Raw genomic sequence first — 24,395 nt, forward strand, 5'->3', positions numbered from 1 at the left:
TAAATGCCACTATCGTATCTGCCTTCACCACCACTCCTGGCACCACCTTCCAGCCACTCGCCACCCTCTGTGTAAGAACAAACCTGAGTCCACATCGCCTTTACATGTTGCACCTCTCACCTTAAAGCTATACTCTCTAGTACTTGATTTTATCCATGCTGGGATAGAGGTTCTGACTGTCTACCATATCAATGCCTCTCATCATTTTATATACTTCTCTCCTTGTCAGAATGGTGAGTCTGTTCCCAAAATAATGATTTGGGATATATGCCATTTTTAAGAAAATAGGGCGAGGGAAGGGGGTGATTAAGCGTGGTACATCAGAAATAGGAACGGGAATAAGCTAGGTGGCTCCTCCAGCCTCTCTGGTACTCAGATCAGGACAGATGTCTTCATGGCCCCAGTTTCTTTCTATGCCCACTTCCCGTTACCCGGTATTGCACTACGGACCAAATGTCTGACGTTTTGGCCTTGAATAAACTCAGTAACAGTCTTGTGTAGGAAGGAACTGCAGATGCTGGTTTACACTGAAGATAGACACAAAACGCTGGAGTAACTCAGCGGGTGAGACAGCATCTCTGGAGAAAAGGAATAGCAGACGTTTCGGGTCAATACCCTACTCCAGACTGAGAGTTAGGGGAGAGGGAGTCTAGAGATATGGAAGGGTGAGGTGTGAAAACAACAGATAAAAGCAGAGGATGCTAAGGAAATGTAGAATGGTTCAATGTCAGCTGAGGGGAAGGTGACAATGAGGCACACAATTAGTAAAATTAATCAGGACAGTGAAACTCGTTGGAGAACTGGGGTGGGGGAGGGTAGGAGAGGGAAGGAAAGCAAGGGGTCACTGGAAGTTAGAGAAATCAATAATTATACTGCTGGATTGTAAGCTGCCCAAGCAAAATAGAATCTCCTGTAGTATTGGTAACTATGGTTCCATGGAGAGACTGGATAAACTGAGGTGACTAGTGCAGATAAAGTGAAGCAGTCTGAAGAAGGGTCTTGACCCATGACGTCACCCATCCTTCTCTCCAGAGATGCTGCTGCCTATCCTTGACTTACTCCAGCATGGTGTGTCTGTCTAAAGTCAAGGATTGTTTGAAACTTAACATGGAGACGGCCCTTCAGCCACTGGACTCTGTGCCCACCATTAATCACCTGTTCGCACTAGTTCAATGTTATCCTACTTTCTCATCCATCCCCTGCACACTTGGGGCAATTTACACAGAGCTGATTAACCTACAAACCTGCAAGACTTTGGGATGTGGGAGGAAACCGGAGCACCCAGAGGAAACCCATGCAGTCACAGAGAGAACATGCAAACTCCACACAGGCAGCATGAGGTCAGAAGCGTACCTGGGTTTCTGACACTTGAGGCAGCAGCTCTACCAGTTGCACCACTGTGCTGCCCTTAAAATCATAAGGGGTTTGAAGAGGGGATGTCAGGAGATGCAGGTTTCAGTATCAGGGACAGGAGTGAGTATAATGGGTTTGAATTTCTTTGCACACAGCGAGTTGTTGTGATGTGGGACGTGGTGCCTGACAAGGGTGGTAGATCATAAGAAGCAGGAAGAGGCCATTTGACCTCTTGTGCCTTCGTCATCACTCAGCAAGATGAAGGTTGACCTTATCCGACTCCGCAGGGTCTTTCAGAGGGCATGATTGACGTGGAGAACTGTTGTGGGCTGTGGAGAGTGGGTCTGGACCGAGCCGTCTCTCAGAGAGCCAGCATGGGGTGAACAGGCCGAGTGGTCTCCTGTGCTGTGGAGTCTTGTGGCTTTGACATCCCAGTTGTGGTGTTGGGGGGAGGCTGAGGATCTTGTAGTGCAGCCTCTGCCAGCCCTGTGCAGACGCCATTACAAACATGGTTATTGATGAGGAAGGAAATTAATTTGCCGTTGAACATGCCTGTAATTAATTGTCTGTTGGGGCACTGCTGGTGCCACTTGGAGCTGCTCTGCTGAGTGGTGCCTGCATTATTCATCAGCCTCTGATTTTAACCACTCGTCCCTGCCCCAGCGGGGGAATTTCCAGTTTATTTTGTGGGTCGACTGCATCACAAAATCAGCTGGGACACACTCCCTTTCTCTTCTCCGCACCCTAATTACTCTGCGGATGAGTGAGTTGAATATTGCTCTCACCTCCTCTCTCCGTCCTCTGCTTGGGACGTTTTTCTTCCTCATTAGATGTCGGTCTCCCCTCTGGGTCAAGTCGAGGCCATGTCGGAGACTGACACCCGAAAATCAAAGCTGCCACTTTGAGTACTGCACCGTTGGAGAGCAGCACTGGGGGAACTGCACGGGAGTTGTCTTTCACATAGAGCATTACATGATTGCCCCTTCTCCCCCAGAAAAAAAACCCAGGGACACATGGCAAGAGCTTTGGATTTCCCACTGGTGTCTCCACAGGTAGTTACCTCGATCGTTACAGAGTCTTCAGTGCCTACAGTGGGGCAATCAAGAACTAGAGGATGGCAGTTTAACGTGTGAGTGGAAAGATTTAATAAGAACTAGAGAGGCAATGTTTTTACACAGAGGGTGGTGGGTGTATGGAACAAGGTGCCAGAAGAGGTAGTTGAGGCAAGTCCTATAACAACATTTAAAAGATATTGGGGAAGGTACATGGAAAGGACAGGTTTAAAGGCAGGTGGGCCAAATGCAGGCAGGTGGGACTAGTATAGATGGGGCATGTTGGTCAGCACTGATGAGGTGGAGTCAAACCTGTTTCCAGGCGGTACGACTCTATGGCTCTAACATAGGTTGCTATCTGGTTGTTATCTCATTGTTAGTTGTGGGAGCTTCCTGTGTTAGGACTGAACTCTCCTCAAAGATTGGCTTCATCAGATCAGAGAGTCATGCAGCAAAGAAACAGGCCCTTCGGCCCAACGTGCCCACACCGACTAACATGTCCCATCTACACTAGCCCCACCTGCCCACATCCCTCTAAACCTGTCATATCCATGTACCTGTCCAAATGTTTCTTAAACCTTGTGGTAGTACCTGCTTCAACCATCTTCTTCGGCAGCTCGTTCCACACACCCACCACCCTTTATGGGGATATGGGCCAGGCACAGGCGAGTGACACAGCTGGTACACTACTGCCTCTCAGCCCCAGAGATCTGAGTCAATCCTAATCTCAGGTGCTCTCTGTGTGGAGTTTGCACGTTCCACATTCCCTGTGACCACGTGGGGGTCCTCGAGATGCTTCACTTTCCTTCCACATCTGAAAGGCATGCAGGCTTGAAGGTTGATTGCCCTTTGTAAATGAAATAATATAACACTAGTGTGAGCAGGGGATCGATGGTCATCAGATCATAGAGTCATGCAGCAAAGAGCGTTACTGTGCTGTATCTCTAAACATGTTGGTCAGGCATCGTGGTCGGTGTGGATGAGTTGGGCCGAAGGGCCTGTTTCCGTGCTGTATCTCTGAACATGTTGGTTAGGCATCTTGGTCTGTATAGATAAGTTGGGCCGAAGGGCCTGTTTCCGTGCTGTATCTCTGAACATGTGGGTTGGGCATGTTGGTCTGTATGGATGAGTCGGGCCGAAGGGCCTGTTTCCGTGCTGTATCTCTGAACATGTGGGTTGGGCATCTTGGTCTGTATGGATGAGTTGGGCCGAAGGGCCTGTTTCCGTGCTGTATCTCTGAACATGTTGGTTAGGCATCTTGGTCTGTATAGATGAGTTGGGCCGAAGGGCCTGTTTCCGTGCTGTATCTCTGAACATGTGGGTTGGGCATGTTGGTCTGTATGGATGAGTTGGGCCGAAGGGCCTGTTTCCGTGCTGTATCTCTGAACATGTGGGTTGGGCATGTTGGTCTGTACGGATGAGTTGGGCTGAAGGGCCTGTTTCCGTGCTGTATCTCTGAACATGTTGGTCTGTATGGATGGCTGAAAGGTCTGTTTCCGTGCTGTGCAGCTCTCTGACTAAGCTGTAAGATTCTGAGCTGTAAATTTCTCAACCCATATTACACAGCGACTTGTAAAGGCTAAGTGCTCTCTGAGAGTAGTTGGCTCGTCTCATTCTCGGGGATGGTGGGTGACCCACTTGGAAATGCTCTGCAAGATGGGAGTGACAGTGCGGCCAGTGTAGCACAAGTCATTGAACTGTGCACAAGCAGCTTGTTACTGGGAACAGCTCAGGACTGACAGCTCCTTCAAATATTAATGTCCACAGCTGGGTGAAGCCTGAGGAATCGCACGTCAAGATAGGAAGACCCTAAACTCTCAGGCAAAATCAAATGCCTGGCACTACTGACCCCACGGAGCAAATAAACTGAAAATGAAATTGTTGTTGAGAAGATAAATGTCTTCCTCCTCGTCCTGCTTCTCTTGCTCATCTGCCATTCAGGAGATGCCAGAGATTTGAGCACAGGCCTGGCAGGCGTTGCCAGGATTAATGAGGTTTAGTTCAGTTGAGTTTATTGTCACGTGTACCGAGGTACCTTGAAAAGCTTTTGTTGCACGCTAACCAGTCAACAGAAAGACTGTACATGATTACAATCAAGCCATCCGCGGTGTGCAGATACATGATAAAAGGAATAACGTTTAGTGCAAGGTAAAGTCCGATTAAAGATAGTCTGAGGATTTCCAGTGAGGTAGATAATAGATCAGGACTGCTCTCTAGATCACCAAAGAGATAGATAGAAGTTCGGCACTGCTCTCTGGTTGTGGTAGGATAATTCAGTCCTCCGATAACAGCTGGGAAGAAAGTGTCCCTGAATCTGGAGGTGTGCGTTTTCACACTTCTGTACCTCTTGCCCGGTGGGAGAGGGGAGAAGAGGGAGTGACCGGGGTGAGACTGGTCCTTGATTATGCTGCTGGCCTTGCCGAGGCAGCGTGAGGTGTAGATGGGGGCGATGGAAGGTAGGTTGGTGTGATGGTCTGGGCTGCGTCCCCGTGACCGCATGGGTTTTCTCCGAGATCTTCGGTTTCCTCCCACACTACAAAGACGTACATGTTTGTAGGTTAATTGGCTTGGTATAAACGTAGAAAATTGTCCCTAGTGTGTGTAGGATAGTGTTAATTGTGGGGATTGCTGGTCGGTGTGGACTCGGTGGGCCGAAGGGCCTGTTTCTGCGCTCTATTTCTAAACTAAACTAAAGGTGAGGTTCTCAATTCCCCACCCAGTGTAGGGGTATGAAGAACTGGTGGACATAGATTTGTGAGGGGTGGGGGGAGATTGAATAGGAACCTGAGAGGCAATATCTTTACACAAAGGGTGGTGGGTGTATGGAACAAGCTGCCGGAGGAGGAAGTTGAGTCTCAGACTATCACAATGTTTAAAAAACATTTGGACAGGGACATGGATAGAATAGGTTGAGAGGGATGTGGGCTAAACGTGGGCGGGTGGGACGAGTGTCGAGGGAACATGTTGGTCAGTGTGGGCAAGTTGGGCCAAAGGGGCTATTTCCACGCTACGTCACTTTGTGACCCAGTCCATAGATGAAAATGTCAGAGATGAAAATACAAAAAGTGAGATAGGAACAGAAGTGGCGAGATTGTGAAGCTAGAGGGAGGCATCTCGGCGGTGGGGGTGTGGGTGGAGAGAGCAATCTGTGAATCCAGGACAGTAAGGTTGGTGTGGGAATGGGAAGGACAGTTACAGAGGTTAGCAATGCGGAGATAGATCTAGCAGGCCTTGGCGGGCCGAGAGCAAGTGTTTGGTGAGACGCTCGCCGAGCCTATGCTTGGTCCCATCGTTCGCGCGGAATGATTCTGCCTGCAAAGTTGCTTTGTTGGATCAAAGGGGTTCTGCAGGCTCCCCTCTCAAGACGCGGGGCTGCAGGCAGACTGGGCGTTAACGTCTGCTGGAAAAGCAGCTGTCAGTCCAGTTCCTCAATCAACCTGCGAGATTCTGGCCATCCTTTGCTCCATTATTGCTCATAACCGGAGATTGGTGTCAGTACACACCACCTGCTCCTCATGTTGACACATTGACCCATGCCATGCTCTGCCCCCCTTTCACCTCCCAGGTTATTGAAGCTGGGGGAGGGGAGGTGATGGATGGCACAATTAGGTTTGTCAAGCAAGTGGTGATCCACAGCATAGAACAAAGAGGGGCAGACATGCAGGAAGGAACTGCAGATCAAGTCAAGTTTATTTGTCACATACACATACACGATGTGCAGTGAAATGAAAGTGGCAATGCCTGCGGATTGTGCACAAAAAAGAATTACAGTTACAGCATATAAATAAAGTTAATAAAGTTAATATAGAGAAGACAAAATTTAGTCCCTGGAGTTATAAAAGTTAACAGTCCTGATGGCCTGTGGAAAGAAACTCCGTCTCATCCTCTCCGTTTTCACAGCGTGACAGCGGAGGCGTTTGCCTGACCGTAGCAGCTGGAACAGTCCGTTGCTGGGGTGGGAGGGGTCCCTCATAATCTTGCTTGCTCTGGATCTGCACCTCCTGATGTATAGGTCCTGCAGGGGGGCGAGTGTAGTTCCCATGGTCCGTTCAGCCGAACGCACTACTCTCTGCAGGGCCATCCTGTCCTCCGCAGAGCTGTTCCCAAACCAGACTGTAATGTTGCCGGACAGGATGCTCTCTACAGCCCCAGAGTAGAAGCACTGAAGGATCCTTAGAGACACTCTGAATTTCCTTGATGCTGGTTCTCGACCCCAAACGTCATCCATTCCTTCTCTCCACAGATGCTGCCTGACCCGCTGAGTTACTCCAGCATTTTATAGTGCAGATGCTGGTTTTACAGTTTTCAAGTTCCAGTACCTTCTTCCCGATGGGAAGAGTGAGGAGAGCGTGGCCAGGGTGGGTGGGTCTTTGATGATGCTGGCAGCAACTCCTGTAGATGGTGGGGAGGTCAGTATCTGTGATGGAGTGGGCAGTGTTCACCACTTTCTGCAATGTCCTTCATTCCTGGGTGTTCACGTTGTGCAAGGCGGTTGGCAGCCGATTGTCCCTGTTGTGTAGGTGAATGGGAGAATCTTGGGGGCAGTAGGTAGAGAGAATGAAGCAGGTTAGGGTGCGATTAGTGAATCAACAAGTGGTTGGCTTGGACAGGGCCTGTTCCAGTTTTAGGTATAAAGGCGTGGAAAGAGGCCCTTCGGCCCACCGAGTCCATGCCGGCCATCGATCGCCTGTACACCAGTTCCGTGTTATTCCACTTTCGCATCCTACACACTAGAGGCAAGTCACAGAAGTTAATAATCTACAAACCCGCAATCTTTGGGCTTGTGGGTGAAACCGGAGCGCCCAGAGAAAACCCACACGGTCACGGGGAGAACATACAAACTCTGTACAGACAGCACCCGTGGTCAGGATCGTACCCAGGCGATTTAAGGCAGCAACTCTACCGTTGCACCATGGTTTAGATAGCATGCAAAACAAGTTGGGGAAGTCCAGAACCAGGGGTCACAGCTTAAGGATAAGGGGGAAGTCTTTTAGGACTGAGATGAGAAAACATTTCTTCACACAGAGAGTGGTGAGTCTGTGGAATTATCTGCCACAGAAGATAGTTGAGGCCAGTTCATTGGCTATATTTTAGAGGGAGTTAGATGTGGCCCTTGTGGCTAAAGGGATCAGGGGGTATGGAGAGAAGGCAGGTACAGGTTACTGAGCTGGGTGATCAGCCATGATCATATTGAATGGCGGTGCGTACAGGCTCGAAGGGCCGAATGGCCTACTCCTGCACCTATTTTCTATGTTTCTATGTTTCTAAGGCTTTTCAATATTCCTCGGTACAGGTGGCAATCCTAAACCCAAATCTAAACCTTGATTGTCAGCACGGGTTAGGTGGGCCAAATGGCCTGTTACCGTGCAGGATGGCTCTGAGGGGCTTGTGAGCTGAGGGTGCAGTACTAGCAGGCACAGATTACAGTGAAAGGCTTGGCAACGCGGAACTCAGGTAGTCAGAAATATCTTTACACGGAGGCAATTCTGCCGCTCGGCTGGCTGTAGATAAGTTGGTTATGAGTATGGTCACGCCCGAGTTTGATGGATTCTCAGACTCCGCAGGATACAGGGATCAGGGAGGGAAGCGCTGGGTGGTATTGAATGGTGCGGCAAGCTTGAGAGAGCAGGCTGCCTGCTTCAGCTCCTGTTCCTTGTGAGACACGAATCAGCCGCGATCTAATGAAATGGTGGAACAAGCTGAGGGGTGAAAGACCTCCTCCTGTTCCCGTAATGCTTTCTCCTCGGAGCCGTCTCTTGCATTGCTCAGTGAGGAGGGAGCTGGTGCTCTGTGCACTGATGAATATTTCAGCGTTCCTGTTTGCAAAGGGCTTGCGTTTGTCAGAAGGTTGGCTCGGGGCAGTGAAGCGCTGGTAATGTTATGTTCTAAATCCCTCTGCAACAGCAGTCAGGCTGCAACAGTGCCATGAGTTGTGTGACACGATGCAGAAAGAGCCTTGCATCCAGCAAAGCTGCTCTGCTCGATCCGCTAAGGCCCACTGCAACTCACGGTTGCTAACCATTTTAACTCCCCTTCATTCCCATACTGACCTTGAAGGAGCTGGAAGCATTATCCCGGTTCACCTCCCTGACCAGCCCTTGCTCCTTCCGTTCAATATCTCCAGCGGCTTCCTCCTCATCGGTTCTCCAGGAGACCAGAGAGACTTTCCCCTGCAACCACAGGTGAAGCAACACCTGTCTAACTTCAAGTATACCTTGCTTTCCCTCTCTCTCTGTCCCTGCTCCACCCCAGTTCTCGGACTAGTTTCACTGTCCTCCTAATTAATTTTACTGACATTTGACTGATTGTATGCCTCGATCTCACCTTACCCAAAGCTAACAATGAACCATTCTACATTCCCTTGAACAGCATCTGCATCGATCTGTCGTTTTCACGCCTTACCCTTCCATATCTCTAATCTCCCTCTCCCCTGAATCTCAGTCTGAAGAAGGGTCTTGACCCGAAACGTCACCCATTCCTTCTCTCCAGAGATGCTGCCTGACCTGCTGAGTTACTCCAGCATTTTGTATCTACCTTCGATGTAAACCAGCATCTGCAGTTATACCTCCTCCCTTGACTCCATCCAGGGACCCCGACAATCCTTTCAGGTAAAACAGAGATTCACACAGAGAGGGGGTGGTGGGGTGGGGCAGATAGGGGGAGTGTATACACTGGAATTTAGAAGGATGAGAGGAGATCTTATCGAAACGTATAAGTTTATTAGGGGGTTGGACTCGTTAGAGGCAGGAAACATGTTCCCAATGTTGGGGGAGTCCAGAACAAGGGGCCACAGTTTAAGAATAAGGGGTAGGCCATTTATAACTGAGATGAGGAGAAACTTTTTCAGTCAGAGAGTTGTGAATCTGTGGAATTCTCTGCCTCAGAAGGCAGTGGAGGCCAATTCTCTGAATGCATTCAAGAGAGAGCTAGATAGAGCTCTTAAGGATAGCAGAGTCAGGGGGTATGGGGAGAAGGCAGGAACGGGGTACTGATTGAGAATGATCAGCCATGATCACATTGAATGGCGGTGCTGGCTCGAAGGGCCGAATGGCCTCCTCCTGCACTTATTGTCTATTGTCTATTGTGAGAGCAACTCTAACCTCATCCACTGCATCCGGTGTTGCCGATGTGGGTTCTGTACATCGGCGAGACCAAGCGTTAGACTCGACAACCGTGCCACTGAACACTTCCACTCCGCCGAGGCCTACGACATCTCCCAGTTGCCAAGCATTTCAACTCCCCTTCCCATCCCACACTGACCTCTGTCCTGGAACTCCTCCATTGCCAGAGTGAGGCCACACACAAACTGGAGGAGCAGCACCTCATCTTTAGTTTGGGTAGTAGCTACTAACCCAATGGTATAAACATTGTGTCTGAAGAAGGGTCTCGACCCGAAACGTCACCCATTCCTTCTCTCCACAGATGCTGCCTGGCCCTCTGAGTTACTCCAGCACTCTGTGAAACGTCACCTATCCATGTTCTCCACAGATGCGGCCTGACCCGCTGAGTTACTCCAGCACTCTGTGAAACGTCACCTATCCATGTTCTCCACAGATGCTGCCTGACCCGCTGAGTTACTCCAGCACTCTGTGAAACGTCACCTATCCATGTTCTCCACAGATGCTGCCTGACCCACTGAGTTACTCCAGCACTCTGTGAAACGTCACCTATCCATGTTCTCCACAGATGCTGCCTGACCCGCTGAGTTACTCCAACACTCTGTGAAACGTCACCCATTCCTTCTCTCCACAGATGCTGCCTGACCCGCTGAGTTACTCCAGCACTCTGTAAAACGTCACCTATCCATGTTCTCCACAGATGCTGCCTGACCCGCTGAGTTACTCCAGCTTTTTGTGTATGTCTTTGGTATGAACATTGAGTTCTCCAATATTCAGTAATCTGGAACCCCCCCCCCCTATCTGCCCCCCTCTCCCCCTGCATATTTCTCCCCCTGCTAATTTCCGCCCACTGGCTCCACAACTATTCAATCCTGTCTCACACCTTCCTTTCTTATTTCTGGCTGTTGTTGCAACAAGCTGCCTATCAAGCACCCCCCCCTCACCTGCATCCACCTATTACCTGCCGCTCCTTGTCCTGCCTCTCCCCTCTTCCAGCTTTCTTCTCCCCCCTACAATCAGTCCAAAGATTGGTCTTGACCCAAAATGTCACCTGTCCATGTTCTCCAGAGATGCTGCCTGATCTGCTGAGTTACTCCAGCACTTTGTGTCCTTTTGTGTATTAATCAGCATCTGCAGTTCTTTGTTTTGACATTTTGTCTGCTCTACTTCTGGTGATTTCTGTCAGTCCCAAGACATTGTGCTGGCAATGGACTGAGTGGCCTGTTTCTGTGCTGATTCTGTCCGGTGTTGCAACTAGGACTGATGTTGACGCTGTGCTTTTAATCTTTCCCACTGTGTTGGTGTGAATCTCGCTCCCCTGCTCTCCCTGTGCTGGTGAAGTTGTAGATGTTGCCAGCTCTTGCTCATTTTCACGTTGCCTTTTCTCGGGGAGGTGCGGGTGGGCTTGGATCGGAGGGTGGAAGTGGTTCAGTAGCTGCAGAACTGTGGAGAGTTTGTAATGTGTGATTGCAGATCCACTTCTGTGACTCGCACACAAGTAGTCGCCTCTGTACATGAGATGTTCATGAGCTCTCGCACTCGCACTGATGTCCCTCTTTTTTGTTGTTGTTCCCTCTCGCTCCAGGCTTGCAGTTGACACCGTGACGTTGGAGAACTTGCAGCTTCCTTCAAATCAGAGGCTCCAAACCACAACTCCCCCCACCTGCCCTCACTCTTCCCGCTCCTCCCCGCAGCCACCGTCTCCGCCATCCCGGCTGACCAACTTGCCTACAGTGGGTGTAATGTCACCCAGCTGATCGTGGGGAAGAATGACCGGGGATAAAAGAGCGTTGCTGCCTCTGCTGCTGCTGCCTCTGCTGCTGCTGCTGACCTTCTGCCAGCAATGCAACTCCATCAGGATCCCTCCTCAGTGTGAGTATTCTCCATGCTGCCTCGCCGTGGCTACAGTTCAGTTTATTGTCACGTGTACCGAGCGAGGTACAGTGAAAAGCTTTTTTGTCGCGTGCTATCCAGCCGGCTGAAAGACAATAGATGATTACAATCGACCCATTTACAGTGGTAACGGAATAACGTTTAGTGCAAGGTAAAGCCAGCAAAGTCCGATCAAGGATAGTCCGAGGGTCACCAAAGAGGTAGACAGTTGTTCATGACTGCTCTCTGGTTGTGGTAGGATGATTCAGTTCAGAATACGTGCTAGGTTTTTAGATTTAATTTTTCTCAAAGTATACTGATCTTACGCCTACAAAGGGGAGGTGATTTTCCACCAGGTGATTGCCTCTGTGTGCTGCAAAGTGTCATAATTTTACCAAATCTATCTTTTTAGCAGGTACTGAGCATGAACAGCCAGGAAAAAAACTGTCCCTGAATCTGGAGGTGTGCGTTTTCACACTTCTATACCTTTTGTGTTCAGCACGGACACTGTGGGCCGAAGGGCCTGTTCCTGTGCTGTTCCACTTGGGATAGAGTCATGGAGTCATACAGCATTGCAAGGTGACTCTAAATCTAAAAAAAAATCTAAATCTATGCATTTACCCAATCGATTCCTCCCATCATCTTGTACAGCTGTTTAGATCAGTTTACTATCACATGTACCGAGGTACAGTGAAAAGCTTTTGTGGCGTGCAATCCAGCCGGCGAAAGATTATACATGATCACAATCAAACCGTCCACTGTGTACAGATACAGGATAAAGGGAATAACGTTTAGTGCAAGGTAACGTCGAGTAAAGTCCGATTAAAGATAGTCCGAGGGTCTCTATATAACAGTATAACAGTATAACAGAACTTTCCTCATTCCCTCATTCTCCTGCGTGCTAATGAATAGTCCTCGTCTGCCTAACCTCTCCCTGCAGCTCAGGCTCTCGAGTCCTGGCAACATCCTCATAAATCTTCTCTGCACTCTCCCCATTCAGTGGGTGGTCTGGCTGTAAAGTACTTGGCCCCCACCACAAAGACGAGTCTCTCGTTTCCATCTGCTCCAGTCAAGAGAGGCCGTTCAGTCCTTCTACTCTGTGCTGGTAATTCGGTTCCTCCCCAGCACATCCTTCTGCACCCCCTCCCCATCTCCCCAACCCCTCCCTGTGTTATATTGATATAAACCCCCTCCGTCGTTGGCAGTGTGAGCCCCTAACCACTAATGCTGCTCTCTCACTGTCAACCTGTGTCTTATTAACAGGATGAATTCTGTAATAGCTCCTTAATTGACCAGATTTGTGTGAGACGCCAGATTGAAGAAGCAATTTGTGGAATCTGGCGGTTCAGTAATAGACTGAGAAGCGTGCGATTACTAACAGCTTGCTGCAGGCTGGATGTTGGTGAAACAGTCTTTGCCTCCTCACAAAGTGGGGGTGAGGACCTCACTCGTGCTGTCTCTCACGTCAGCCCAATCCCAGTAAACCCCCACTCCTGTTCGTTTCCCTGGAGCCCTCCCGGCCCCTACACCCCTCCCCATGTCTGTAATATGAGGTATAAATGTGAGATTATCCACTTTGGCGGCAAGAACAGGAAAGCAGAGTATTACCTGAATGGTGACCGATTGGGAGAAGGGGAGATGCAACGTGACCTGGGTGTCATGGTGCACCAGTCATTGAAAGCAAGCGTGCAGGTGCAGCAGGCAGTGAAGAAAGCGAATGGTATGTTGGCATTCATAGCAAGAGGATTTGAGTTTAGGAGCAGGGAGGTTCTGCTGCAGTTGTACAGGGCCTTGGTGAGACCGCACCTGGAGTATTGTGTGCAGTTTTGGTTTCCTAACCTGAGGAAAGACGTTCTTGCCTTAGAGGGAGTACAGAGAAGGTTCACCAGATTGATCCCTGGGATGGCGGGACTTTCATATGAGGAAAGACTGGATAGACTGGGCTTGTACTCGCTGGAATTTAGAAGACTGAGGGAGGATCTTATAGAAACATATAAAATTCTTAAGGGGTTGGAGAGGCTAGATGCGGGAAGATTGTTCCCGATGTTGGGGAAGTCCAGAACCAGGGGTCACAGCTTAAGTATAAGGGGGAAGTCTTTTAGGACCGAGATGAGAAAACATTTCTTCACACAGAGAGTGGTGAGTCTGTGGAATTCTCTGCCACAGAAGGTAGTTATCATATCATATCATATATATACAGCCGGAAACAGGCCTTTTCGGCCCTCCAAGTCCGTGCCGCCCAGTGATCCCCGTACATTAACACTATCCTACACCCACTAGGGACAATTTTTTTACATTTACCCAGCCAATTAACCTACATACCTGTACGTCTTTGGAGTGTGGGAGGAAATCGAAGATCTCGGAGAAAACCCACGCAGGTCACGGGGAGAACGTACAAACTCCTTACAGTGCAGCACCCGTAGTCAGGATCGAACCTGGGTCTCCAGCGCTGCATTCGCTGTAAAGCAGCAACTCTACCGCTGCGCTACCGTGCAGCGGTATATACCGTGAGGCCAGTTCATTGGCTATATTTAAGAGGGAGTTAGATGTGGCCCTTTTTGCTAAAAGGATCAGGGGGTATGGAGAGAAGGCAGGTACGGGATACTGAGCTGGATGATCAGCCATGATCATATTGAATGGCGGTGCGTACAGGCTCGAAGGGCCGAATGGCCTACTCCTGCACCTATTTTCTATGTTTCTATGTTTTCTATGTTAACCCCCCCTCCTCCGGCCCCTACACCCCCCCCCCCCCCCCCCGTCTCTGTAACCCCCCCCTCCCCGGCCCCTACGCCACTCCCCGTCTCTGTAACCCCCTCCTGACCCCACACCCCTCCCCATCTCAGTAACCCTCTTCAGCCACAGCACTGCGTTGTGACCCCCACTGGCCTCTACACCCAGGCCACCTGTAATGACCGTGATCTCCATGAGTCCATGTTTGTGTGGAATAATAGTTGGTTCCAGCATATTTTGGAATGCTTAAGAAAGTCGCAGTTGAAGGTCGGGTCGTGTGGGTTTCTTCCCGGTTTCCAGCTCCGGTTTCCGCCCACATCTCACTGGCCTCCCTCGGTTTACTAAGCCACTGTAAATCACCCCGCAGTGTGTAGTCCAACACTGGCTTTCCTGGGCTAATAAGCCACTGTAAATCACCACGCAGTGTACAGTCCAACACTGGCTTTCCTGGGTTAATAAGCCACTGTAAATCACCCCGCAGTGTACAGTCCAACACTGGCTTTCCTGGGTTAATAAGCCACTGTAAATCACCCCCGCAGTGTGCAGTCCAACAGTGGCGTGGGTTGATGGGGACGTGGGGAGAAAAGAAACAATGGGTTAATACAGGATCAATGTAAAAGGACGGTTGATAGTTGGCACGGACTCTGAGAGCCAAAGGGCTTGTTTCTGTGCGTCTTTCTATGTTTCTGACACACATTGTAACATCTTGAGAGATTTTGCAAAGGGGTGATGTACTAATTTTGTGATGAACTAACTCTCTGTGCTTTGCTTTCTTCCTTCTTGCTTGCATTGCATGGACCTGCAGACAAATTGCAAAAGAAATGTAAGTGGCTCCTGTTTTATTAACCCTGCCTGTTTGGGTGAGATAACATGTAGAAGCCAGGAACTGCAGATGTTGGTTTATGCCAAAGATAGACTCAAAGTGCTGGAGTAGCATCTCTGCCAGAGAAAAAGGCTGGCTGACATTTCGGGGCGGGACCCTTCAGATTCAAAATCAGAGATGAAATCATCGACGAGGCCCTCACATGTGTCTCCTCTGTGCCCCTTAGTTCAGCTCTCCCCCCCCCCCCCCCCCGACGAAACATGGACAGAGTTCCCCTGGTTTGCACCTTTCATCCCATCAGCTATTGTGTGAAGAAGGGCCTCAGAGGTCTTGATTCCCCTACTCGGGGTAGAAGACTCTACCCTATCTCCCTCATGATCTTGTACTCCTCTATAACATCACCCCTACTACACTGGAATTTAGAAGGATGAGAGGAGATCTTATCGAAACGTATAAGATTATTAAAGGGTTGGACACGTTAGAGGCAGGAAACATGTTCCCAATGTTGGGGGAGTCCAGAACCAGGGGCCACACAGTTTAAGAATAAGCGGTCGGCCATTTAGAACGGAGATGAGGGAAAACTTTTTCAGTCAGAGAGTTGTGAATCTGTGGAATTCTCTGCCTCAGAAGGCAGTGGAGGCCAATTCTCTGAATGCATTCAAGAGAGAGCTAGATAGAGCTCTTAAGGATAGCGGAGTCAGGGGGTATGGGGAGAAGGCAGGAACGGGGTACTGATTGAGAATGATCAGCCATGATCACATTGAATGGCGGTGCTGGCTCGAAGGGCTAAATGGCCTCCTCCTGCACCTATTGTCTATTGTCAACCTCCTGTGCTCCAAGGAATAAAGTCCTAGCCTGCCCAACCTTCCCAAGCTCAGACCCTTGAGCCCTGACAACGTCCTCGTAAATCTTTCCAGCTAAAAGAGTTTATAAAGTACCAAGTCATAGCTTGCGTGTCAGGATGGGTTCCGCTCGCTCGCATGGGTCTGGGTACCTTGCACACTGTTCGTTCTGACCTGACCGGCCTGTTTCTTCCCTCTGGCAGTGCCTCGGCCTCCGATCATCACAGAGCAGACACTGGAGGACTACACCGTCTTCCCCACCGACGACATTGTGCTGAAGTGTGAAGCTACAGGGGAACCAATGCCCATGTGAGTACCACCAGTGGCAGTGGGGGCAGTGCCCACACCAGCATGGGCTGCCAGCCGCGGCACAGTGGGCAGCAAGGTGGCACAGTGGTAGAGTTGCTGCCTCAGTGGTAGAGTTGCTGCCTCAGTGGGTGGCAAGGTGGTGCAGTGGTATTGCTGCACAGTGGGTGGCAAGGTGGCACAGCGGTAGAGTTGCTGCCTCAGTGGGCAGCAAGGTGGTGCAGTGGTTGAGTTGCAGCACAGTGGGTGGCAAGGTGGCACAACGGTAGAGTTGCTGCCTCAGTGGGTGGCAAGGTGGTGCAGTGGTATTGCTGCACAGTGGGTGGCAAGGTGGCACAGCGGTAGAGTTGCTGCCTCACAGCGCCAGAGACACGGGTTCCATCTTGACTACGGGTACTGCCTGTACTGACGTTGTACCTTCTCCCTGTGACCATGTGGGTTTTCTCCGGGTGACCCGGTTTCCTCCCACACTCCAAAGTCGTGCAGGTTTGTAGATTAAGTGGCTTCTGTAAATTGTCCCTTGTGTGTAGGATAGTGCTAGTGTACGGGGTGATTGCTGGTTGGCGTGGACTTTGTGGGCCAAAGGGCCTGTTTCCGCGCTGTATCTCGAAAGTCTAAAGGGGCACTGTGCACACGGTTTGATTTAGTTTAGTTTAGAGATACAGCATGGAAGAGGACCTTCGGCCCACCGACTCCATACCAACCATCAATCACCTGCACACTGGTTGTATGTTCTCCCACTTTCACATCCACTCCCTGCACACTAGGGGCAATCTACACAAACCAATTAATCTACAAACATGTACGTGTTTGGGATGTGGGAGGAAACTGTATCACCCGGAGGAAACCCACACGGTCACTGGGAGAACGTACCAACCACACACACACAGACAGCATGGTCAGGATGGACCTGGGTCTGTGGTGCTGTGAGGCAGTGGCTCTACCAGCTGTGCCAGCCCAAGTGCCAGATCCATGGGGTCTCCGTGTGTCACGCACTCACTGGGATCGGCTCAGTCTTGCACTAAAAGAGAGACGACTGGTTAATCCCAAAGGCTTTCCAGTCGGTCACCTTGAGGAGCTGAGTGTATGAAGTCTGAACTAGATACTGAGGTTAAGTGCTGTTCATTTTCACCGAGCTGCCTGAGCATTTGCCTTGCAAAGCTGAAGAGGTCAAAGGCATAAATCATTGTGCCGGACCAGCCCTGCCACTGCACAGTGGAATGCTCCCCATCCTCAATCTATCAACACTTCTCTGCTCCCTCTTTCTGCTCATTAATGGCTCCATAAATGTGATGACATATACCCACTAATGCCGGACTGAGTCACTCTGCCGATATATTACAGGCATCTCGTCATGGCCACTGCATTAAAGTCATTCATGCGCTGCCCCATCAAATAACCAAGGCGCATCCACTTGAACTAATTCACTGCCTTTCCCTGAAATGGGGGCGATGCAAGGATCCTGGTTATCGGGCAGCTGCTCCAGCTTCTGAAGCTGATCTGGAGTCGGCACAGGGCCAGGCGTGAGCGTGTTCACTTGTCCACGCATTTGCACATCTCTGCTTTCCGATGGTTAAAATGGAACTAAGATATAGGTGATCAATGGTCGGCGTGGTTTCCATGCTGTGTTTCTAGAACTAAAACAAACAATTTAACCTTTGGAGTCCAGGATTAATTCTGGTAACACAATGCTGCTCTCATTGAAGTGCAGTCTCTTTTACTGTAAAGTGTGGGGCTTCAACAGCGAATGTGGCCTTTTGTATTACTCGTGGTAAAAACTCCACCACCTTCTGTTGATGTGAGCACCAGCGTTCCATTAACCTTTCTGATCATTGTCTGCCCCCAACCTGTGACGTTTTAATGACTGCTCTGTGTGACCTCTGTGGACCGAGCGAGGGTGCATCCCAGCCTTCACAGAGTGCTCATCTGGTCACTTCAGGGTCCAAGTGATACATCTGTCCACCCTGAGATTCATTTGCTGCAGCCTTGCCCATCCTCTTCAGCTATTGATCCATCCCCATGTCTGGAAAGCAGCATTCTAAAGGTCATCGATGTAAGGCAAGCAGGAGACATGGAGGGGGGGGGGAGAGAGGGAGAGGGAATTAGCAATGTGCCTGCTCCAAATCACTGCCCAGACCCCTGAGGTGAGGGAGAGAGAGGGAGGGGGAGGGGGAGGGGGAGGGAGAGGGGGAGGGGGAGGGGGAGAGGGAGGGGGAGAGAGAGAGAGAGGGAATCAGCCAATGTGCCTGCTCCCAATCACTGCCCAGACCCCTGAGGTGAGGGAGAGAAAGGGAGGGAGAGGGGGAGGGAGAGAGAGAGAGATAGAGGGAATCAGCCAAAGTTCCTGCTCCCAATCACTGCCCAGACCCCTGGGGTGAGGGAGAGAAAGGGAGAGAGAGAGAGAGACCAGAGAGAGAGAGAGAGAGAGAAAGGGGGAGAGAGAGAGGGGGAGGGGAGAGAGAGAGAGGGAGAGGGAATTAGCCAATGTTCCTGCTCCAATCACTGCCCAGACCCCTGGGGTGAGGGAGAGAAAGGGAGAGGAGAGGGGAGGGGGGGAGGAGAGAGAGGAGAGGGAGAGAGAGAGGGAGAGGGAGAGAGAGAGGGAGAGAGAGGGAGAGGGCGAGAGAGGGGGAGGGGGAGAGAGAGAGAGAGAGAGAGAGGGAATCAGCCAATGTTCCTGCTCCCAATCAATGCCCAGACCCCTGGGGTGAGGGAGAGAAAGGGAGAGGGGGAGGGGGGGGGGGGGGGGGGGGAGAGAAGAGAGAGAGAGAGCGAGAGAGAGAGAGGGAATCAGCCAAAGTTCCTGCTCCCAATCACTGCCCAGTGACCCCCGGGGTGAGAGAGAGAGAGAGAGAGAGAGGGAGGGGAAGAAAGAGAGAGAGAGAGAGAGGTGGAGGTAGAGAGAGGAAGGGAGAGGGAGGGGGAGAAAGAGATAAAGGGAGGAGAGACACAATGTGTTATTTCCTTACACACATCCCTTCCCACCCAAACCACTGCTTGCCCAGGTACTTCAATGGTGTTTCATTTATCACAAGTGCAAGTGCACAGTGAAATTCTTTAGGCATGTATATATATACACACCGGCGCCATTTCCAATGTGCGGTTGGCCGGTGTGCTTGGTCTACTGGAGCGATTCCTAATCCAGGTAGGGCCCAGGCTCCAGCAGAGCCTTGCGCGGACTGGCCTGCGAGCCAACGTCCTTCCCTCGCCCCGGCCAACTTTGTGTCCCAGGGGAACCTCCTGCAGTTGATGACCCCGTCCGCCTCTACGGCCCCTTGCTTCGAGCGTCCAACATCTCCAGCCGTTCCCACCTCTTTGGTTCTCCGGTTTCCAGGGGACCAGAGGGACTTTCCTCAGCAATTGCCTGTCCATGTACCTCCTCTCTTGACTCCATCCAGGGACCCCCGACATTCCTTTCAGGTTAGACAGAGGTTCACACGTCCCTCCTCTAACCTACTGCATCCTGTGTACATCAGTGAGACCAAGCGTAGACTCAGCGACCGCTTCGCCGACCACCTACGCTCGCTCCGCCGAGGCCTACGTGATCTCCCGGTTGCCAAACATTTTAACTCCCCTCCCCGTTGCCATGCTGACCATGGGAAGGGGAATTGAAATGTTTGGCAACCGGGAGATCCTGTAGGCCATAGCTGCCTGAGCGCAAGTGTTCAGCAAAACGGTCGCCGAGTCTACGCTTGGTCTTGCCGATGTTCAAGCCGGGGTTGGTTTGTTCACAGGTTCACAAGTTCAAGGAGTCAATAGACAATAGACAATAGGTGCAGGAGGAGGCCATTCGGCCCCTCGAGCCTGTACGCACCGCCATTCAATGTGATCATGGCTGATCATTCTCAATCAGTACCCCGTTCCTGCTTTCTCCCCATACCCCCTGACTCTGCTATCCTTAAGAGCTCTATCTAGCTCTCTCTTGAATGTATTCAGAGAATTGGCCTCCACTGCCCTCTGAGGCAGAGAATTCCACAGATTCACAGCTCTCTGACTGAAAATGATTTTCCTCATCTCTGTTTTAAACGGCCTCCCCTTTATTCTTAAACTGTGGCCCCTGGTTCTGGACTCCCCCAACATTGGGAACATGTTTCCTGCCTCTAATGTGCCCAACCCCTTAATAATCTTATACGTTTCGATAAGATCCCCTCTCATCCTTCTAAATTCCAGTGTATACAAGCCCAGTCGCTCCAGTCTTTCAACGTATGACAGTCCCGCCATTCGGGAATTAACCTAGTAAACCTACGCTGCACGCCCTCAATAGCAAGAATATCCTTCCTCAAATTTGGAGACCAAAACTGCACACAGTACTCCAGGTGCGGTCTCACTAGGGCCCTGTACAACTGCAGAAGGACCTCTTTGCTCCTATACTCAACTCCTCTTGTTATGAAGGCCAACATGCCATTGGTTTTCTTCACTGCCTGCTGTACCTGCATGCTTCCTTTCAGTGACTGGTGTACTAGGACACCCAGATCACGTTGTACGTCCCCTTTTCCTAACTTGACACCATTCAGATAATAATCTGCCTTCCTATTCTTACCACCAAAGTGGATAACCTCACACTTATCCACATTAGCTGCATCTGCCAAGCATCCGCCCACTCACACAGCGTGTCCAAGTCACCCTGCAACCTCATAGCATCTTCCTCACAGTTCACACTACCACCCAGCTTTGTATCATCTGCAACGTGATCTGGGTGTCCTAGTGCATCAGTCACTGAAAGGAAGCATGCAGGTACAGCAGGCAGTGAAGAAATCCAATGGAATGTTGGCCTTCATAACAAGAGGAGTTGAGTCGAATTAAGCCATTCGGCCCATCGAGTCCACTCCGCCATTCAATCATGGCTGAATCTATCTCTGCGTCCTAATCCCATTCTCCTGCCCTTGACACCCGTTCTAATCAAGAATTTGTCTATCTCGGCCTTAAAAATCTCCACTGACTTGGCCTCCACAGCCCTCTGTGGCAATGAGTTTCACAGACCAACTACCAGAGAGGTTCCTCCTCACCTCCTTGCTAAATACAATACAATACAATACAATACAATACATCTTTATTGTCATTGTACAGGGAGGGGTACAACGAGATTGGAATGTGCCTCCCATACGATGCAATAATTTAATTAATTTAAACAACAACAACCCAACGAAACAAATTGTAACAGTTTTAAGACAGAATAAAGTGCAAGTAGATCTGTGCCGGATCACTGTGCGATGTGACCATCCGGCTCAGCAGGACCGGTTCATAGCAGCTATGGCCCTGGGGATGAAGCTGTTCCTGAGTCTGGAGGTGCGGGCGTAGAAGGCCTTGTATTGTCTGCCCGATGGTGGAGGTCCCCAACAGACTGTTGCAGGGGTGTGAAGAGTCTTTGTGGATGCTGGTGGCTTTTCTGAGGCATCGTGTGTTGCAGATGCCCTCCAAGGCTGGTAGCTGTGTTCCGACGGTCCTCTGAGCTCTATGGACTACCCGCTGAAGAGTTTTCCTTTCTGCAGCTGAGGTACCACACAGGGATGCCATGTGTTAGGATGCTCTCTGTGGTGCAGCGGTAGAATGTCATCAGCAGCTGTTGGGGTAGACCAGACTTTTTCAGTGTTTGAAAGAGCGCCCTTTAATTTTGTGTGATAGTCTGGGCTGTGCTGCTTTGATTTTTCTCTGCATGCGGTAAATGAGTGGTGACTGACAAGTGTCCCAGCAGCTCGATGCTGAGTGATGTCCACCTCCGCTGGTGTCACGTGCTCATACCTCTCCTGCAAGCTTCCGCTGGACCAAAGACGGGACGTTTTTTCGATCCGACGCTGGATCCCCGCGTGACGCTCAGTACGTCTCGGGCACCATGCTGATCGCCACTTCCAACAACGGCATCTCCTTCCGCGGATTACCAGGGGACCCTACCGCTGTTACGTCAGCAACGATGGTGGCACCGCCGTCTCCTCCAAGATCAACCTCAAAACCGAGAGTGAGTAACCCTTTATCAATGCTCCCTCCACACTGTCCCGTCACACACTCCCGGGGTCACACACACACAGTGAAGCTTCCTCCCTCCACACCGTCCCCTCGCGCACACACACACACACACACACACACACACACACACACACACACACACACACACACACACACACAGAGTGAAGCTCCCTCCCTCCACACCGTCCCCTCGCACACACACACACAGTGAAGCTCCCTCCCTCCACACCGTCCAGTCACACACACACACACACACACACACACACCACACACACACACACACACACACACACACACACACACACACACACACACACACACACACACACACACACACACAGAGTGAAGCTCCCTACACTGTCCTGTCACACAGTCCCGGGGTTCAGACACAGAGTGAAGCTCCCTGTCTCCCAAGCCTGTGGCAGGATGATGCAGAGTATTGTTATTGATGCCGTGTGCACTGTACAGTAATGTGGATGGAGCCGTGCTGTGTGGGGGCAATTTACAGCTGTTCAACAACAGCCTTCTATTCCTCATTACTTCACATGTTTCTTTGGGGAATTCAAATGATGCTTTAAATTGGAATTTTGCTGCTGATAGAATTCTCGGAAAGCAATTGAGGTTGTTTAAATAAAAAATGGATGTAGGACATGGTTTTAGTAATAGATGCGCATCAGTGAGTAAAGATGGGACTCAGATGTGTGTGTTACGTCGGTGTTAAATGTGGAACAGTTACCGTGTTCTGTGATTATAGCCAGTGACACAGGGTGCTGGGGAAAGGGCACTGAGGGAGGGATTAACAGTGGGCAGACAGTGTGGGCAGACAGTGCTAGGGAGAGAGGACACTGAGGGACAGTGTGAGGGGGCTGGATTAACAGTGGGGTTGCAGTCAGTGACACAGGGTGCTGGGGAGAGGGGCACTGAGAGATGGATTAACAGTGGGCAGACAGTGTGGGCAGACAGTGCTAGGGAGAGAGACACTGAGGGACAGTGTGAGGGGGGCTGGATTAACAGTGGGGTTGCAGTCAGTGACACATGGCCTGATTCTGACCTTGTGAATTGATGAATAAACTGACCTCTCACTTCTCAGGCACCCCGAAGTGGCCGAAGGAAAGCGTTCAGCAGTTCAGGAAGGAAGAGGGAGAATCTCTGGTGTTACAGTGCAAACCCTCCCACCAGCATGGCCTCCTCCATGATCATCTGGATGACCAGCAGTGAGTAGCTGGAGCGAGGGTAAAGCCCAAGCGGTACCAACATCAGTAACTCTCTCCATCCCTCCCTCCTCGCCCTGCTAGTTTCACTGTTCACATGCCTTCACAGCCAACAATGGACCATAGTGGGCTCCACCTTTTACTTGACTATCGGTGCTGGCACGGATTTGTTCTGCACTTCCCGTGCCTCTAGTTTCCTCTCCCTGAGGTCTGCTTGATCCAAGGCCTACATGATCTCCCGGTTGCTCAGCACTAACTCCCTTGCCATTCACATTCTGACCTCTCTGTCCTGAGCCTCCTCCATTGCCAGAGTGAGGACAAGTCAAAGTGGAGGATCTGCACCTCTGTGTTCCATTAGGGCAGCCTAAACACAAATTCTCCAATCCTGTCTCATACCTCCCTTATCTGTGGCCTTTGTGCCAATCATCTGCCTATTGAACACCCACCTCACCTGCGTCCACTTATTACCTGCCATGCTTTGTCCTGTCTCTCCCCTCTTCCAGCTTTGTACTCCCTCCTCACTTTCAGGCTGAAGGAAGGGTCTCGACCCAAAACGTCACCTATCCATGTTCTCCACAGATGCTGCCTGGCCCGCTGAGTTACTCCAGCACTCTGTGAAACGTCACCTATCCATGTTCCCCACAGATGCTGCCTGACCTACTGAGTTACTCCAGCACTCTGTGAAACGCCACCTATCCATGTTCTCCACAGATGCTGCCTGACCCACTGAGTTACTCCAGCACTCTATGAAACGTCACCTATCCATGTTCTCCACAGATGCTGCTGAGCCGCTGAGTTACCCCAGCATGTCGGGTCTGTCTCCGGGGGTTAGAAACATAGAAACATAGAAAATAGGTGCAGGAGTAGGCCATTCGGCCCTTCGAGCCTGTACGCACCGCCATTCAATATGATCATGGCTGATCGTCCAACTCAGTATCCCGTACCTGCCTTCTCTCCATACCCCCTGATCCCTTTAGCCACAAGGGCCACATTCTAACTCCCTCTTAAATATAGCCAATGAACTGGCCTCAACCTTCTGTGGCAGAGAATTCCACAGACTCACCACTCTGTGTGAAAAAAAACTTTCTCATCTCGGTCCTAAAAGACTTCCCCTTTTCCTTAAACTG

The 24,395-nt window shown here is 50.6% G+C and overlaps 1 protein-coding gene across 1 annotated transcript in view; it reads left to right on the forward strand.

Moving 5' to 3' along the window:
• Positions 1-24,395, forward strand: part of LOC144611174 (neural cell adhesion molecule L1-like) — a 71,266-nt gene that overhangs the window by 24,842 nt on the left and 22,029 nt on the right. Inside the window, exons 2-6 of the mRNA XM_078430228.1 lie at positions 11,109-11,395; positions 14,931-14,948; positions 15,994-16,099; positions 21,848-22,049; positions 23,148-23,271. Coding sequence (XP_078286354.1) covers positions 11,293-11,395; positions 14,931-14,948; positions 15,994-16,099; positions 21,848-22,049; positions 23,148-23,271 — 553 coding nt within the window. The 5' untranslated portion in view covers positions 11,109-11,292. The remainder of the gene's footprint in view (positions 1-11,108; positions 11,396-14,930; positions 14,949-15,993; positions 16,100-21,847; positions 22,050-23,147; positions 23,272-24,395) is intronic.

The sequence above is a fragment of the Rhinoraja longicauda genome, chromosome 39, assembly GCF_053455715.1.
Source record: "Rhinoraja longicauda isolate Sanriku21f chromosome 39, sRhiLon1.1, whole genome shotgun sequence".
Lineage (NCBI taxonomy): Eukaryota > Metazoa > Chordata > Chondrichthyes > Rajiformes > Arhynchobatidae > Rhinoraja > Rhinoraja longicauda.